At 42.4% G+C, this 18,104-nt stretch overlaps 1 protein-coding gene across 1 annotated transcript; it reads right to left on the reverse strand.

Annotated features, from left to right (window-relative positions):
* Positions 1 to 863: 863 nt before the first annotated feature.
* Positions 864 to 3,990, reverse strand: LOC128653016 (alpha-actinin-4-like). The gene is given in 4 exon segments (XM_053706050.1): positions 864 to 2,457; positions 2,459 to 3,024; positions 3,026 to 3,396; positions 3,399 to 3,990. Coding segments are annotated over 4 exon segments (2,613 nt in total). The 5' UTR covers positions 3,943 to 3,990; the 3' UTR covers positions 864 to 1,325.
* Positions 3,991 to 18,104: the final 14,114 nt, after the last annotated feature.

Here is an 18,104-nt window from a genome sequence, read left to right on the forward strand (position 1 = left end):
TCTATCGATTCTATCTATCAATCTATGTATATCTATCTATCCTATCTATCAATCTATCTTCTGTCCGGGATGTTTTGAGACAGCCACTTTGGGAATGTTAGTTGATTTAGGCCCATTATGGCTTAAAAGCAGACTCTGCATAAACTATGTAATTTTCCATGTGAGTTTTGCCAGGGATCCCCCTCCAGCATGCGACACACCAGGTGTTATTACCCTTTAAACAACTTTTCCATCACTATTGTGGCCAGAAAGAGTCCTTTTAGGTTTTAAAGTTCGCCTGCCTATTGAATTCAATACCGGAAGTTCGAGTCCGCGGTTCGTGAACCGAAATTTTTAGGTTTGCGACATCACTACGCAGGAATAGTACAAAGATGGACGCCGTCCCCAGTCAGGTTTCTCCTGCATGGCCGCCAGTATAAAAAAAGATGAGACAAAGGAATGTTATAGACTTCCCTTAGCAACAATTAGCAACCTCTTTTTTTATTAGAAGAAAAAAAACCTGCAAATATAGGCTTTGCTAGGTGAATATATATATATATATATATATATATATATATATATACGTCATTTGATAGTTATTTTGTAAATCATCTGAATCTATCCTCTATCTCTGTGGCCAGGCATGCAAATCCTGCAACAGGTCAGAATGATTTGTAACAGTGCTTTTTTTCACTCTAGCTGCCTCTCTATCCAGCACAGATTAGTGTGCGCCCCATTTTTTTTTTTATTAAAACATTTCCTGATAAAATATACAAGAAGCACACGCAGCTACAGATTTCACTCCCCTGTCTGCAGTGGGTAAAGCCCTATGGCCTTAAAAGAAAAATCTGCACTAACCTCAAGAAGGCAGTGGTGACTGAAGATATGATTTAAAAAAAGAAAAAAAGCCTGATAGTATACAAGGCCCCAAATCGCTCAGGCAACTCAGTGGGAACTGTTCGACCAGGAATAAATAAATCCTAATAAAGGAGAGGTGGTGCACAAGGATGAGCGGGAAGGAAAGGCGCAAGATATGAAAGGGATAAGCAGATTATAGGTGCCAGCTGCATGTAAAGCATCCCCTGCCCCCCCAGCCATTGCATAGATAGCTTTGCAGAGGGGGGAGGAGTGGTCCTGCAGGTTATGACCCGCATCCCCCTCCCTCCCTGCAAAGGGAATGAAAGGTTATGAGTTCCGCTCTTTTTCCTAGTAACGGGAAGAACGGTAGTAAGCCCAAAGTCCTCTTGGCCCTCCAGAGCAACTACTACCAAAACGGCTTCCATAGCTGGTGGGGTTGGTAGGGCAGTGTCAGGTGGGGGATCCCCAATTCATTCACCATCACTGCCTCACAGGTCGCTCTCGCCATACAATGCAGTAGAGAAGGACATGTAATCCAAAGCTCCCGGTGCAGCGTCTGGGCCTTGGTAGGGGGCCATGTGAGCGATGCAATACTCAGCCTGGTCTGGAGGCAACTCCCTGTGCAGCTCTGCTGCAGTAATGTAATTTTTGTCACCAGCCAGGACCTTGAAGGAGGCGATGACTTGGTCTGCTGTGTCTGTGTCTGTAGTCTCTCGGGACATAAAGTCTATAAATGCTTGGAATGTTACCATTCCAGAGTTGTTGGGGTCAACAATGCTCATAATGCGACTAAACTCAGCTTGACCCTGTCTGTCATTTTCGACATCATATCCCAGACTGATGAGACAGGCTTTGAACTCCTCAGGTCCCAGAGCACCTGTATGGTCCTTGTCGAAGTGGTTGAAGGAGACCCGGTACTCATGCATTTGCTCCTGACTGATGCCTTTGGCATCACGGGTGAGGATTTGGTTCTCCACTTCATTAATCGTGCGAGCAATGGTGGTAAGAAGGTGCTCCCACCCCACGCGCATGTGCTCCATGGTGTAGTTGGTGTGCTTCTTGTCAAAAATGAGTGCTTCTTGGATGAGCTGGTGCTGCTGCTCTAGCTTGTCAATGTTGGGTTTGTAGTTAATGATGCTCTGCTCATATTGCTTTAGGTGAGTCATCTGGTCCTCTAGGGTACCGTGCATCTCAATAGCAATCCTGCCCACTTCCTCCATTTTGACTTGGATCCAAGGTCCAACCACATTGGCCTGGTTAGCAAGCTGCAGACGCAATCGCTCGTTAGACTGTTGTTTATCATGCTCGCCTTTCAAAGCCCCGTCTCGTTTAGGAACCAGTTGTTGGACCTTTTCCCACTTGGAGTTGATGGTCTGTGGTGTGACTGTGGTGTAAGGATTACCACCAGTAAGCTTGATGTGGTTGTAATCTGCAATTTTCTGGGCCTGGTTCTGGATATCTAAGATGGCTTCTCTTTCACAATCAGCATCTGGCAGGGTCGATTTAAATTGCTCATGTGCTGTAATCAGCCCCTCTATCTCCTCATTGGTGTGCACAATAAACATATCCTGCAAGTCCTCCATGGCACCCTCCATCCAGTTGTTGAACGGTGCCGCCCCTTTCCAGGTACAACTGGTCGATGGCTTCCAGCTGTTTTTCCATTTGCTCCAAAGCTTCCCTTCTGCTGTGTGTCAGGGACCCCAGAACATCCCACTGGTCGCATATCTTTTGGCAACGCACATTAACACTGTGGGAGTCGTAATAATCTAACTCATTTAGCTCCTGTGCAATGGCAGCTATCTGCTCAACACAATCTTGATGAGCTGCTAAGTCACTTTCAAAGGCTTCATGTTTTTGGATCAGGGCTTTAATATCAGTGAGGGTGGCACTTTCATAGTCCTTCTGCTTTAGCATGGCCTCCTTGCCTTCTTTCCAGGCCTCATGAATGGATGCTTTCTGTCTGAACTTTTCAGCCAGATGGTCCAACCTCTCAAGCTGACGGATCTCGTTTAGAAGCCACTCTTCGTAACCCTCCTCAGACTGCTCTAGATGCTGCCATCCATTATTTATATCCGACACCATTTTGCCCTCTGATGGCATGAATGCTGGACAGTTGCTGAGCCTTAGTTTTGTCTGTAGGGTGTTGAAGTTTATCTCAAGCTGACATTTCTCCTGCACTTTGGGGGGGTTTGTGAACACAGCGGTAATACCGGAAAGCCTCCAGCTTCTGTTGCATATCAGGCATTGTTTTCTCAGGATCACGGTCCTCCAACCAGGGGATGGTGCGACGGATCCACTCTAAAAAATCACTGGCCAGCTTCTAATAATCCTCCATCAGATGCTCATTTTCCTGATTCACAGCCAGCACTTTGCAGATCCTGTTTGCTGCTGTCTCAGCCTTCTGAGCTCCAGAGAAGGCGTGGTAGAAAGAGGATATGTATGTCATGATTGCCTTCTCATCAGGGCGAGCTGTGTTGACAATGTCTTCAGCATCCAACATCTTGGGAATGTCCAAATATTTCTCAGCCACTTCAAAGGCATTGTTCAAATTGGTAATAGCTTATCATACTCAATGAGTTCAGGTCGGTGTCTGTGGATCAATGCATTGAATGCCAGACCATCCTTCCAGCTGATGTGGAAGTTTTGCACATTGACGTTCTTGTATGGGGCGGTTTTCCTCTGGCACCACAGCAATAGTTCCTCTTTAGCATAAGTCTCTTCCACAGATATATCTTGAATAGCAAACCGAAGGATAATGGTCCATATCATGCCCAGTGTCATCTTCGCATTACCATCCACAATTTCTTCTGCACCAATAAACACCAGCTTCACCCCTTTACTAGCGATGAAATCCAAAGCTTTGTTCACGTTGTTGATTTTGTGTACCCGCATTTTCCCTTGCTCCGGCTTCGGCAAACGCTCCCCTGAAATCACTTCCAACAGCAACCTGAGCTTCAGCCCATCCCTGAAATCTTCATCAATGTTTTCTATCTGTGTGCCAGCTTTCTTCAAGTGTGAGTTACACCAAGCAGTAAAGGTCTTCCTCTGTTTCTCCCAGGCCGGGTCAAGCAGCAGGTCTCTGTCCCAGTCATCTTCCTGTTCCATGTACTGACTGTCCGGTCACATTACTCGGTGACCGTGGCCGTGACCACCACCACCAATACTAAAACCGCCGCCGGTCACGTGATAGTCCACCATGTCCACGAGCTAGCACCGTGCGCGCGAGTAAAAGCGGGAAACCTGAGGAGCGTGGGAGAATTTGGGAGCTTGGGTGTTCGCAAAGGGGAGGAAACGGAAAGCTTAACGAAGTGTGAGCGTACGGCACCCCAGGCTCCGTATATGTAAGTGTGTTTCTAAGCTGACGGTCGCTCTCCCGCACAGCTCTCCTCCGTCAACAGACACCCGCTGTGTCGTGCATACTCCTTTTTTTTTTAACCAAAGTACTGCACTGAAATCGAAACCAGCAGAAACCCCCCTTTATGCAAAAATCACATTTTTTTTCTCTCTCTGGATCATGTAAACCCCTTAAATAATAAGGGATAATTATTGTCAAACTTAGTACTTTTTCTCAGATCTCTGAAATCTTGTTTTAGCCAACTATATAGAAATTACCAAACTGAAATGTACAATTTCATGCTGAATCCCGCTGACTACATAGGTATATAGGTTGTTTCAGTTTCTGTAGTCGGTTTCATTTTGTTAATAGTGACATATACATATGTGTGTGTGTTTTATATGTTTTATAGAGATGATATTTCAGATCAAATGTATCAAGATACTCACTGTAAAAAACTACACTAAAAAAAACAAGTTATAAATAAATTCCCCACATTGTGTTTAATATAAAGAAGTCACGTGACTGAACATTACACTCTGCCTCAATACAAAGTCATATGTATCACAGACTTTTATCCTAAAATACAACCTTTAATATATTTTAGAAAACACCCAATTTTATTAATTACCATTTATTCGGAGGACATTTTCTAAGTGGTAATTACTTCACAGTTTATATATATATATATATATATATATATATATATATATATATATATATATATATATATATATATATGGAAAGGAAAAAGAGCAAGAGAGACACAAGATGGAGCATACTAAAGGAATAAGTTAATAAAATGATTTGGGAAAATTCTCTCATTCAACCTCCCCCCTAAATTTGAATGTAAACATTGTACCATGCTATGTCCTATTATCCAAAGTGCTAATTCCTAGATCAGGGAAATCTGTTTAAAAAGTAGGAACCAGATATGTTAGTAGGAGCCAGATAATGGTATTTAAAAAAAATTATATATATATATATATATATATATATATATATATATGGTAGAGACAGGTGCACTCTCACAAACTTAGTTCCTTGGCCAGGGTGCTAAGTAAAATTTCAAACATAAACAGAAAATAACAGCACTCGCTGGGCTTGACAGCAAAAGATGACCTTTATTCAAGTGACGTTTCGGGGCATACACCCCTTCATCAGACCAACAGAACACAAGTGAATACCAAAATTAAATACCATATAAGCCACTCCCCCTATTGAGAAAAAAAATAGAAAAACAAGAAAAAAACAAAGCAGAATCTGTGTTACATGTCATTGTATAGAAATTGTCAAATACAGGTGTTGTATTACAATATGCAGAGAAACTGTGTCTCATAGACATAGAAAAGTGCAACAATGTGAGTGAATGTTATCACATAATAATCTATTATATCCCATAATAATACAAAACTAAAAAAAAACATAAAAATTGATTTAGGTGTAAACGCTACATAATGCCTATATACAAAGTGAACCTACCCCTGCATCAAGTATTAGGGATCAAACATCTAAAGATAACAAGGGGAAATACATACAATCCAGGTCTCTAAGACTACATCAAAGTATGGTGGATAATATATAAATATCGCTACTCTGCATAACCGCACATAGTAAGAAGAGATAATGAGGTGTATACAGAGAGAATCAGTGCATACCTATAGAGATTCAAATAGTCATGGAGCAGAAAAGTGTGTCACTCGATCAATAGCCCATCCAGGCTAGCCATATTCAGCTGCTATTGCGCAGTGTTCCAAGTGCACATTCCAATTGGGTGAGTGGGACACGCCTCCTGTCCACCAGTGAATCAGATGACAAGCGCAAAGTCCCTAGAACATGGCTGGCTCAGAATACTAAGAAACTTCAAACATATTACATTGCAACAAAAACATCTACACTTTTTCTATTGATGTTACTGGATCAAATGCATCAACTAGATAGATAGCAATACACCGTAGTGAAATAGACATGATGTAGAGCAGACAGGGGCCATATAATTGAGATCATGTAAACCCTGATGACTATCTACAGTTACTACATGGACCTAACTCACAGGATCATACTATAAATACCAGCAAGAGATGGTTACCCCATATAGAAAGCAACAGGATATGTAAAAAACTGGGCATGTTAAACACATAAATAAAATGGTAAGAGGGGGGCAACCCCAAATAGTGATGCAAAAAAGGGGATACAAGTCTCATAATGTGTATCAAGATTCTAACAGTGATCCTAGGGAATAATGCCTAAATTGTAGATAGTGGAAGAGAATATAAAACACATACATATCTCCCATATATATCCAGACTTGTCAGGGAAGCAGTGCCACTCAACTCCCATATTTAAACCTCTCTCCCTATCACCCGTACCTCCTGAGTGGGGGAACATGGTCAATGAGAATAAAATGTAAGTCTTTCACCGTGTGCCCCTGCTCCGCAAAGTGCCTGGCCACTGGCTGGTACCTTTTTCCTTTATCAAGTGCAGTCTGTATAGCACTTCGATGGTTAGCCTATATGTTTTTTCATATTGTCAGATGTTTTGCCAATGTAAAACAGGCCGCAAATGTAGCTGAGCATATAGATAACCAACTTTGTAGTACATGTAAGATGATGCTTAATTGGAAAGCATTGATTAGTGTGGGGATGTCTGAAGCTATGGAGTGGCATGTAGTGTAACTCAGGCATCTGATAGAACCCAATCTGGAAGGTCTAGTTGCTGCGTGTGTACTATAGCTGTTGACTGGATTGGTTCTCATGAGAATGTCCCTGAGGTTCCTTCCCTGTCTGTACCCAACTCTTGGGGGTCCAAACTCCCTAAATGGGAGAGTGTCATTGGATTTTACAGTGCTCCAATTCAGTAGTTTCCAGTGTGTCAGTCTGGGTTGAGAAAGTGGTTGTGAAATTCACTCTGTTGTGTCTTCCATTGTGAAACATCATACCTCTTAGTGGTTTGTTTGTCACCCACTACTGCTTCTCTGGCTCTAGTAGTGATCTTGTTATTGTATCCCCTCCTTGCAAAGGTCAGTTCCATCTCTTATAGTTGATTTAAGCGCCTCTCCTCAGAATAATTATTCCTTATAACCCTTATCATTGTGCTTTTGGGATTGCCCTGATGAGTGATCGTGGGTGACAGCTCTGGGCATGTAGAATAGTTACGATCAGTTTCTTTCTTAAATAATGTAGTTCCCAAAGAGGTCCCTTCCTTGAATATACAAAGGTCCAAGAAATCAACCTGTTGTTTGCTGGCATGTAAATGCATTAATGCTGTTTACGCATTCATTCAGATCTTCCATAGACCCTCTCCATATCAGGAGAATATCATCTATGTACCTCTTGTAGTGGATAATGTGTCCCTGTTCATAGACCTTTAATGTCTCTCCCTCTATGTGTTCCATAAAGAGGTTTGCAAAAGCTGGAGCCATGTTCAAACCCATGTCTATACCTGTCAGCTGTAAGTAAAAACTTTTCTAAAATTTAAAGTAATTGTATTTGAGACAGATGTTTAAGAGCTCAAAAATAAATTTAGGTGGTGGTCCGACTTGGTGGTATTTATTCAGGCACATAGCAACTATCAGCCTCATGGAGTATAATGGTGTAGAGGCTGGTCACGTCATGCTGGCCAGTGCCAGTGAATCACGGAGGTAGGATTTCATGTTGAGAACAAATGGTTGCATTATGTGGTCCACAAATGTGCCAAGAGGTTGTAATAAAGAGCCCTGGGCTGATACAATTGGGCTTCCTGGAGGGTGGGTGAGGTTTTTATGAATATTAAAGCCACTTGTCAACCACTGTTTCAGTGTATCATTAATCCAATTCTCTTGTTGTGACTTCTCTACCACCCTGTCAATACATAACTTGTATGTGATGGTAGGGTCACAAGGAAGGGGTTTGTAAGTAAGAGGTTCAGATAGCTGTCAGAACTTCCAGTCTGCAATCAGAGTAGTCCTGTAAAACAATAACACCACCCTTATCAGCAGGGTGTATCACAATGGATGTATCTTCTGTCGGGGATCTGATTGCTGTCCATTGCTCATGTGTCACGTTGTTCCTATATTTTCTGGTATTCATATCGTAACTTGTAGCGGACTGTTGGACCATCCTAGTATACGTCCGTATACTTGGGTTCGTGGCAGGGGGATCAAAATGTGCTAGGGTTCTTGAATTGGTATATATTTTCATCCTGTGTTCTTCCTTGGAAGAAATTCCCTAGTTTTGAATGCCTCTGGAACTTCATAGTGTCGATGTAGGTATCAAATTGACTCACAGTGGTAGTTGGTACGGCAGCTGAATATGGCTAGCCTGGATGGGCTATTAATCAAGTGACACACTCTTCTGCTCCATGACTATTTGAATCTGTATAGGTACTGTGACAGAACCCAAGGCATAGTAATGGAAGGTGTCTATATTCCCTCAAAAGTGCTGCAGTGCGGGGTATGGTCTGACAACCCCAAGGAGAATTGTTATGTTTGTTTGCCACATAGAGAAAATATGTGATTTATTTCTGGGTCCCTGGGGTGGAGTATTTGGAGAGTAGGGTGGACCAGTGCTCCACCCCGCAGTTTGCAAGTAGCACATTATGTCAAAAAGTCCAGTCCAGGAATTCTGTCTGACTCAGCTAGCTACTCACCTGCATGTGGTAATTAACAGCAGGTGCTAATAAAATCCCCAGTCAGGGGTTGAGAGGTAGATTTTGCCAGCAGTAAAGGAAAACTGCAAACACTCTCCTGAGAGACTGAGAGGAATTATCTCTAAAGGACAAAGTTTGAAAGGTCTGTGCAATATTACTTTTGTGAAAAGCTACTTAGTGCAGACAGTTGTACTTGTTAGTAAGTGCTCAGTGGAGCAAGCCTCTTTTGTTTTGTTTATGTTTATTTTGCCTGTTTTTTTGCCAGACCTGATAATAAACAGACTGTATTTTATAAAGCTACAACCTTGTGTGGTGTTTCCAGCTTTGAGGACTGTGTGTTTCCAAGATCCCAGGTCACATATGGTGGAGGTAGCGGGCAACACACTAATAGTCTGTTAAGGAAACAATACCACACTTAAAATGGAGGAAGTTGTAAAGGCTTTACTACAGGCTACGGCCTCACAGCAACAGGCCACTGCCACACAGCAGCAAGCTACTGCCAGCCAGCAAGAAAATATTGCAGTGCTACAAAAACTGGTATTAACACAAAGAGAGGAACAGCAGAATATCACACGTACCATGCAGCAGGAGATTCGAGGCCTATCTGAAAGACTGGGCAGGTGTGCTGCAGAAATTCCACACAGTTCTAAGACTCTGAGAGTGAGTAACTATTTGCAAAAGATGGTGGCTACAGATGATGTGGAGGCTTACCTGATGGCTTTTGAAAGGACAGCCGAAAGAGAAGGGTGGCCTGCATCTGAATGGGCAAGTCTCCTTGCGCCATTTCTGAGTGGAGAACCTCAGAAGGCATATTATGATTTGGAGCCTGAGCAGGCCAGTGACTATAAAAAACTAAAAACAGAAATCTTGGCCCGCCTGGGAGTAACGACAGCAGTAAGGGCCCAGCGATTTCACTCCTGGACTTACAGTCAAGACAAAGCCGTGTGGTCACAGATGTTTGACTTGATACATCTTGCCAGGAAATGGCTACAGCCAGAGGTCAACTCAGCTAGTCACATTGTGGAACAGCTCGTGATGGACCGGTTCCTGCGAGGATTGCCTGTTTCCCTGTGGCGGTGGGTCAGCCAGAGTGAACCTAAAACTGCTGACGGTCTAGTTGCCCTGGTGGAATGCTATTTGACTGCCGGAGAGTTTCTACAAATCCCCAACCAGGAAAGACCTAGAACCCTGAAGATCCAGAGTCCCAGTAAATTGGGTAAGACTGTTCCGGGGAAAAGGGGGTATCGGGAGGAGCAGATAGGTTTTTACAACCCGAGGGACATTACTGCAAGGGACAAGAGTTTTGTGAGACAGGAAGGGTCCACAATAGCCTCAAAGATGTTGTCTAATGCTAATATTAAATGTTTTCAATGTAAAGAGTATGGACATTTTGCAAAGGACTGCCCTGAGAATGATGTTGCTATGGAATATAATGTTGGCAATATGAGAGACAATTATTCATTGTACACTCGCTCAGTATATGCAATTACCAAAAATGATTGTTTAAATGGCCACACTTGGTGCACTGTAAAGGTGGAGGGAAATGAAATTAAAGCTTTGCTAGACTCTGGTAGCATGGTTACGCTCATAGACAGGGGTCTGTTGAGAAATACTCCTATTGATAATTACCAGAACCTAGATATTGCTTGTGTCCATGGGGACATACACAAGTATCCAACTGCTAAAGTACTTATTGAAACTCAAAATGGCCCTATAAATCATAGAGTTGGTTTAGTGGATAAATTAGTCCATGAAATGATAATAGGCAGAGATTTTCCCCATTTTTTGAATCTATGGGATGCTGCTGAGGAAAATTCACCGGATTCAGTAGAGGGCGCTGTTTGTGACTTTCCCTTTTCTGATTTATTGGGGGATGACTTAGACAAAATAACTCCTGCTAGAGGGAAACACTCAACCCCTATGGAAACCCTAGTTGGAGGTAATACTGAACAGAATAATACAGGTCAATCTAATATATCTGAACCTGATGTAGAAATAACTGACCTAGAGGTTAGCCCAAGTAACTTTAGGGCTGCACAATGGGAGGATCCAACTTTAGCTGTGGCTAGAAACTATATTTCCATAAGAAATAGCACCCCCATTAATACTGATAAAGCGCTCACCTATCCATACTTTGAAGTGGAAAATGATTTATTGTACAGAGTTGGGAAAAAGGAGTCTGTCAAACAGCTGTTAGTACCCCAGGCATATCGACACACTGTATTAAATCTGGCACATAGCCACATACTTGGGGGGTACTTGGGGATTGAAAAAACCAGAGAGAGAATTCTTAGGAGGTTTTATTGGGCAGGTGTAATGGCATCTATCACAAACTATTGTTCTTCTTGTCCTGAATGCCAATTAACTGCCCCTCTTACAGCATACCGTAGCCCCTTGGTGCCCTTACCCATAATTGAGGTCCCATTTGAACGCATTGGTATGGATTTTGTGGGTCCTCTTGTAAAGTCTGCAAGGGGGCACCAGTATATATTGGTAATAGTAGACTATGCTACACGTTACCCTAAGGCAATACCCATGCGTACTACTTCAGCAAAAGCAATTGCTAAGGAGTTAATGTTAATGTTCAGCTGTGTTGGGATTCCCAAAGAAATATTAACAGACCAAGGCACTCCATTTATGTCGAGAATTACAAAGGAGTTGTGTAATCTTCTTCATATAAAGCATCTGAAAACATCCGTATATCACCCACAAACTGATGGTCTGGTAGAACGATTTAATAAAACACTAAAGGCTATGCTCAAAAAAGTAATTGATAAAGATGGGAAAAACTGGGATTTCCTTTTGCCTTATTTAATGTTTTCCATCCGAGAGGTCCCTCAAGCTTCTACTGGGTTTTCGCCCTTTGAACTTTTGTATGGAAGACACCCCAGAGGGTTGTTAGACATAGCTAAGGAGACTTGGGAACAGGAGTCAACCCCTCACAGAAGTGTGATTGAACATATAACTCAGATGCAGGATCGGATGACAGCCATTATGCCCATAGTTAGAGAACACATGGAAAATGCCCAACAGCACCAGCAGAACAGCTATAATAGAAATGCCAGGGTTCGTGTGTTTAATCCAGGAGACAGAGTACTAGTCCTGGTTCCCACTGTAGAGAACAAATTGTTGGCAACATGGCATGGGCCATATGAAGTCATTGACAGAGTGGGTGAAGTAAATTACAAAGTAAGACAGCCTGGGAGGGAGGCGAAAGGAGGTACAGATTTACCATGTGAATTTACTTAAACCGTGGAAAGAAAGAGAAACACTTGTGACTATAAAAACAGCAGACCTCCCTACAATGGAGGAGAATGAACCCGTAGTCAATATCTCAGAAACCCTGACTATCCACCAGAAGAGGGAGGTAAAAGACTTCATCAGATTAAATAAAGATGTTTTCTCCTCAGTCCCAGGAAGAACTACGATAATAGAGCATGACATTGTCACTGAACCGGGAAAAAGGATAAATCTAAAGCCATATAGAATACCTGAAGCCCGGAGGGAAGCAATCAAATTGGAAGTAAAGAAAATGCTGGACCTTGGGGTAATTGAAGAATCCCAAAGTGACTGGAGTAGCCCAATTGTGCTTGTACCAAAGCCTGATGGCACAATCAGGTTTTGTAATGATTACCGGAAGCTGAATGCAATATCCAAGTTTGATGCATACCCCATGCCAAGGGTTGATGAACTTGTGGAGAGACTCGGGAGAGCCAGGTACCTTACCACATTGGATTTGACCAAGGGTTATTGGCAAGTGCCGCTTGCAGGACGGGCAAAGGAAAAGACTGCCTTCTCTACTCCAGATGGGCTCTTCCAATACAAGGTGTTACCTTTTGGCCTACATGGTGCTCCAGCAACATTTCAAAGAATGATGGACCGGATCTTAAGGCCACATGCTCATTATGCTGCAGCTTACTTAGATGACGTGGTCATACATAGCGAAGATTGGGAGTCTCACTTGCCAAAAGTGCAAGCTGTCCTTAATTCCATAAGAAATGCCGGTCTGACAGCAAATCAGAGTAAATGTACCATTGGCTTGGAGGAGGCCAAGTATCTTGGCTATTCCATTGGAAGAGGAATAGTAAAGCCACAACTTGCTAAAGTTGAAGCCATAAGGAATTGGCCACGACCTATGACAAAGAAACAGGTCAGAACATTTCTTGGGCTTGTTGGCTACTACAGAAGGTTTATCTCCAACTTTGCTACTATAGCGGATCCTTTAACTGACCTCACTAAAGCAAAAGCTCCAGTAATAGTGAAATTGTCCTCTGAAGCTGAACAGGCATTTCAAAATCTCAAGGAAGCCATCTGTAGACAACCAGTGTTAGTCACCCCTGATTTTTCAAAGGAGTTTGTTTTACAGACGGATGCCTCTGATGTTGGGCTTGGAGCAGTGCTTTCCCAGGAAACTCAAAGTGAAGAGCACCCAATACTATACCTGAGCCGGAAACTTCAACCTAGAGAAAAGAACTATTCAATTGTTGAAAAGGAGTGTCTAGCAATTAAATGGGCTGTTGAAACTCTCAAATATTATTTGTTGGGCAGAAAATTTAGACTAGTTACTGATCATGCACCTCTCAAATGGATGAGTCAAAATAAGGATAATAATAGTAGAGTTACACGCTGGTTCCTTAGTTTGCAACCCTATCTCTTCTCAGTAGAACATCGGGCAGGAAGTAAGCAGGGTAATGCTGATGGCCTTTCACATATGCATACGCTTTTGGCCATGGTCGCTCACCCCACTAGGTCTGAGCTGGCGGGGAGGATGTGTGACAGAACCCAAGGCATAGTAATGGAAGGTGTCTATATTCCCTCAAAAGTGCTGCAGTGCGGGGTATGGTCTGACAACCCCAGGGAGAATTGTTATGTTTGTTTGCCACATAGAGAAAATATGTGATTTATTTCTGGGTCCCTGGGGTGGAGTATTTGGAGAGTAGGGTGGACCAGTGCTCCACCCTGCAGTTTGCAAGTAGCACATTATGTCAAAAAGTCCAGTCCAGGAATTCTGTCTGACTCAGCTAGCTACTCACCTGCATGTGGTAATTAACAGCAGGTGCTAATAAAATCCCCAGTCAGGGGTTGAGAGGTAGATTTTGCCAGCAGTAAAGGAAAACTGGAAACACTCTCCTGAGAGACTGAGAGGAATTATCTCTAAAGGACAAAGTTTGAAAGGTCTGTGCAATATTACTTTTGTGAAAAGCTACTTAGTGCAGACAGTTGTACTTGTTAGTAAGTGCTCAGTGGAGCAAGCCTCTTTTGTTTATGTTTATTTTGCCTGTTTTTTTGCCAGACCTGATAATAAACAGACTGTATTTTATAAAGCTACAACCTTGTGTGGTGTTTCCAGCTTTGAGGACTGTGTGTTTCCAAGATCCCAGGTCACAGTACGCACTAATTCTCTCTGTATATACCTCATTATCTCATTATCGCTTCTAAGTGTGATTATGTAGAGTAGCAATACTATATTATCCACCAACCATACTTTGATGTAGTCTTAGAGACCTGGATTATATGTATTTCCCCCTCTTATCTTTAGATGTTTGATCCCAAATAATTGATGCAGGGGTAGGTTCAGTTTGTATATAGGCATTATGTAGAGTTTACATCTTTATCTTTATTATGGGATATAATAGATTATTATTGGATAACATTCACTCACATTGTTCCACTTTTCTATGTCTATGCGACACACAGTTTCTCTGAATATTGTCATATTGTAATACAACACTTGTATTTGACACCTTGTATACATTGACATGTAAAACAGATTATGCTTTGTTTTTTCTTGTTTTTCTAATTATGTGTATTCACATCGGTTGCTTTGGCGTTTTTTTCAACAGGAGGAGGGGCTTATATGGTATTTAAGTTTGGTATTCACTTGTGTTCTGTTGGTCTGATGAAGGGGTGTATGCCACGAAACATCACTTGACTAAAGGACATATTTTGCTCTCAAGCCCAGTAGGTGCTGTTTTGTTATGTTTATATTTGAAATTTCACTCAGCACCCTGGCCAAGGAAGTACGTTTGTGAGAGTGCACCTGTTTCTACCTTTATCTGATATCCCTGGTTGCACCCACCATTTGATGAACATTGGACCCTCCACTTTGTCACTTTCACCACCTAGTTACACATCACCTGTCTACAGGTGTCACTTCTTTGATACGGGTCTGAATTATTGATGGAACCTACCACCTCACAACCCACTCCCACTATTCCTGCTGAAATAGAGGGAGCAGAGACATTGTCCTTAACTGACTACGATGCTGCAAGAATCTTGTTTGAAACGGAAATTCCAGAAACACCGGCTGACAATGCACCAACCATATTTCTCCATATCTTAAAACTTAAGAAGAAGGAGATAGATCTGAAACTGCATGGCATCTACTTATCTGAGTATCACTGCAAGAAACTCACCCCTAGGGGTTTTCGCATTAAGAACATACCCACCATTGGTAGATTGAACCCGCAGTTCTGCAAATGGTGGTGTGCTGTACTAAATAAGTGTTCCCTAGACCCACATCCTTTTGGTTGTTGGAGAGGTAAGGAGCCTATTGGAGGAAACCAAGATTGAACTGGCACAAGTGGAGGAAACCAAAGGACCAACACTCAACCAGGATAAGACTGAGAATTGGACTGACAAGCTATCCACTCAGCTCAAAGAGTACAATGATCTGATAGCCTTTAAAATCAATAAACTTGTCTAGGTGATTGAAGACAACAAGGATAAAAAAGTGTATAGGTGGAACTTGGGACCAGAGGAATGCACCCGTTACCCACAGAAACAACAGCAAAGACAGAGGGTATACACCAATCGTCGTTTGAATACGGTAGACTGCAGTTCAGGATCAGACAACCAAAGACAAGGTATACAATCCTCCACTACCCCCCAGCCTTTTTTTAGGCATTACAACAAGTTCGGCCACAAGCGGGAGAGGAGGAGACCACACACCAGGAGGGGGGGCTTATGGAAGAAGGCTCCCTTTTCCTCTGAAACAGAGGAGGATATAGTGGTCAACATTAGCCAGCACAATCTGAGTGACCCTGAATGCAGAGTCCTCAACAAGGGACTATCATTTGTACCAACTCCACTGTGAGTCAATTTGATACCTACATCGACACTGAAGTTCCAGGCATTTGAAACTAAGAGATTTCTTCCAAGGAAGAACAGAGGATAAAAAGATATACCCATTCAAGAACCCTAGCTCATTTGATCCACCTGCCACGAACCCAAGTATATGGACGTATACTAGGATGGTCCAACAGTCTGCTACAAGTTCCGATACAAACACCAGAAAATATAGAAACAACATGACATATGATTAATGGACAGCAATCAGATCCCTGACAGAAGATACATCCATTGTGATACTTACAAACCCCTTCCATGTGACCCTACCATCACATACAAGTTAAGTATTCACAGGGTGGTAGAGTAGGCATAATAACAGAATTGGATTGATGATACACTGAAGCAGTGGCTGACAGTAAAATTCCCTATCAGACCTATCCTCTACACCCTGTCCAAAATACATAAAAACCTCACCACCCTCGAGGCAGCCCGATTGTATCAGCCCGGGGCTCCATTTTACAACCTCTTGCCACATTTGTGGACTACATACTGCAACCATTTGTTCCCAACATGAAATCCTACCTCCGTGATTCACTGGCACTTATTGGCATTCTTTCTGAAGTGAAAGACCTGAGACCTGATGATATCCTAGCCAGCATGGACGTGACCAGCCTCTACACCATTATACCTCATGAGGCAGTTATTAACATAGTTACTATGTGCCTGAATAAATACCCCTATGTCCGACCACAACCTGAATTTATTCTTGAGCTGTTAACCATCTGTCTCAAATACAAATACTTTAAATTTGAGAAGTTTTAACTTACAGCTGACAGGTACAGCCATGGGTTCGAACATGGCTCCACTCTTTATTGAACACATAGAGGAAGAGACATTAAAGGTCTATGAACAGGGACACATTATCCACTACAAGAGGTACATAGATAAAATTCTCCTGATATGGAGAGAGTCTATGGAATATCTGAATGAATGGGTAAACAGCATTAATGCATCTAAGTGTCCAGCAAAATTGTAAGTTACTGCCAGCAAACAGGTTGATTTCTTGGAACTTTGTATATTCAAGGAAGGGACCTCTTTGGGAACTACACTATTTAAGAAAGATACTGTTCATAACTCTATTCTACATACCCAGAGCTGTCACCCACGATCACTCATCAGGGCAATCCCAAAAGCACAAACGCTAAGGGTTATAAAGAATAATTCTTCTGAGGAGAGGCGCTCAAATCAACTACAAGAGATGGAACTGACCTTTGCCAGGAGGGGATACAGTAACAAGATCATTACTAGAGCCAGAGAAGCAGTAGTGGGTGACAAACCACGAATAGGAATGATTTTTCACAACGGAAGACACAACAGAGTGAATTTTACAACCACTTTCTCACCCCAGACTGACACACTGGAAACTACTCTAAAAGAAAATTTGAGCATTGTAAAATCCAATGACACCCCCCCCCCCATTTAGGGAGTTTGGACCCCCGAGAGTTGGGTACAGATGGAGAAGGAACCTCAAGGACATTCTCATGAGAACCAATCTAGTCAACAGCTATAGTACAGAAGCAGCAACTAGACCTTCCATATTGGGTTCTATCAGATGCCCGAGTTGCACTACAAGCCACTCCATGATACAGGGTGGGAGCTTCAGACATCCTCACACTAACCAATGCTTTCCAATTAAGCATCCCCTTACATGTACTACAAAGTTTGTTATCTATATGCTCAGCTGCATTTGCGGCCTGTTTTACATTGTCAAAACATCTGACGATAAAAAAAATCATATGGCTAACCATCGGAGTGCTATACGGACTGCACTTGATAAAGGAAAAAGTGACTAGCCAGTGGCTAAGTACATTGTGGAGCAGGGGCACACGGTGAAAGACTTACATTTTATTCTCATTGACCATGTTCCCCCACTCAGGAGGGGGGTGGGTGATAGGGAGAGACTGAGACTGTTACAAAAGGAAGCACAATGGATTTACAAATTAGGGACAATACACCACAGAGGTTTAAATATGGGAGTTGGCACTGCTTCCTCTGACAAGTCTGGATATATATGGGAGATATGTATGTGTTTTATATTCTCTTCCATTATGTACGATTTAGGCATTATCCCCTAGGATCACTGGGAGTATCTTGATACACATTATGAGACTTGTATCCCCTTTTTGCATCACTGTTTGGGGTTGCCCCTCTCTTACCATTTTATTTATGTGTTTAA

This window comes from Bombina bombina, chromosome 3 (genome assembly GCF_027579735.1).
Source record: "Bombina bombina isolate aBomBom1 chromosome 3, aBomBom1.pri, whole genome shotgun sequence".
Classification (NCBI taxonomy): domain Eukaryota; kingdom Metazoa; phylum Chordata; class Amphibia; order Anura; family Bombinatoridae; genus Bombina; species Bombina bombina.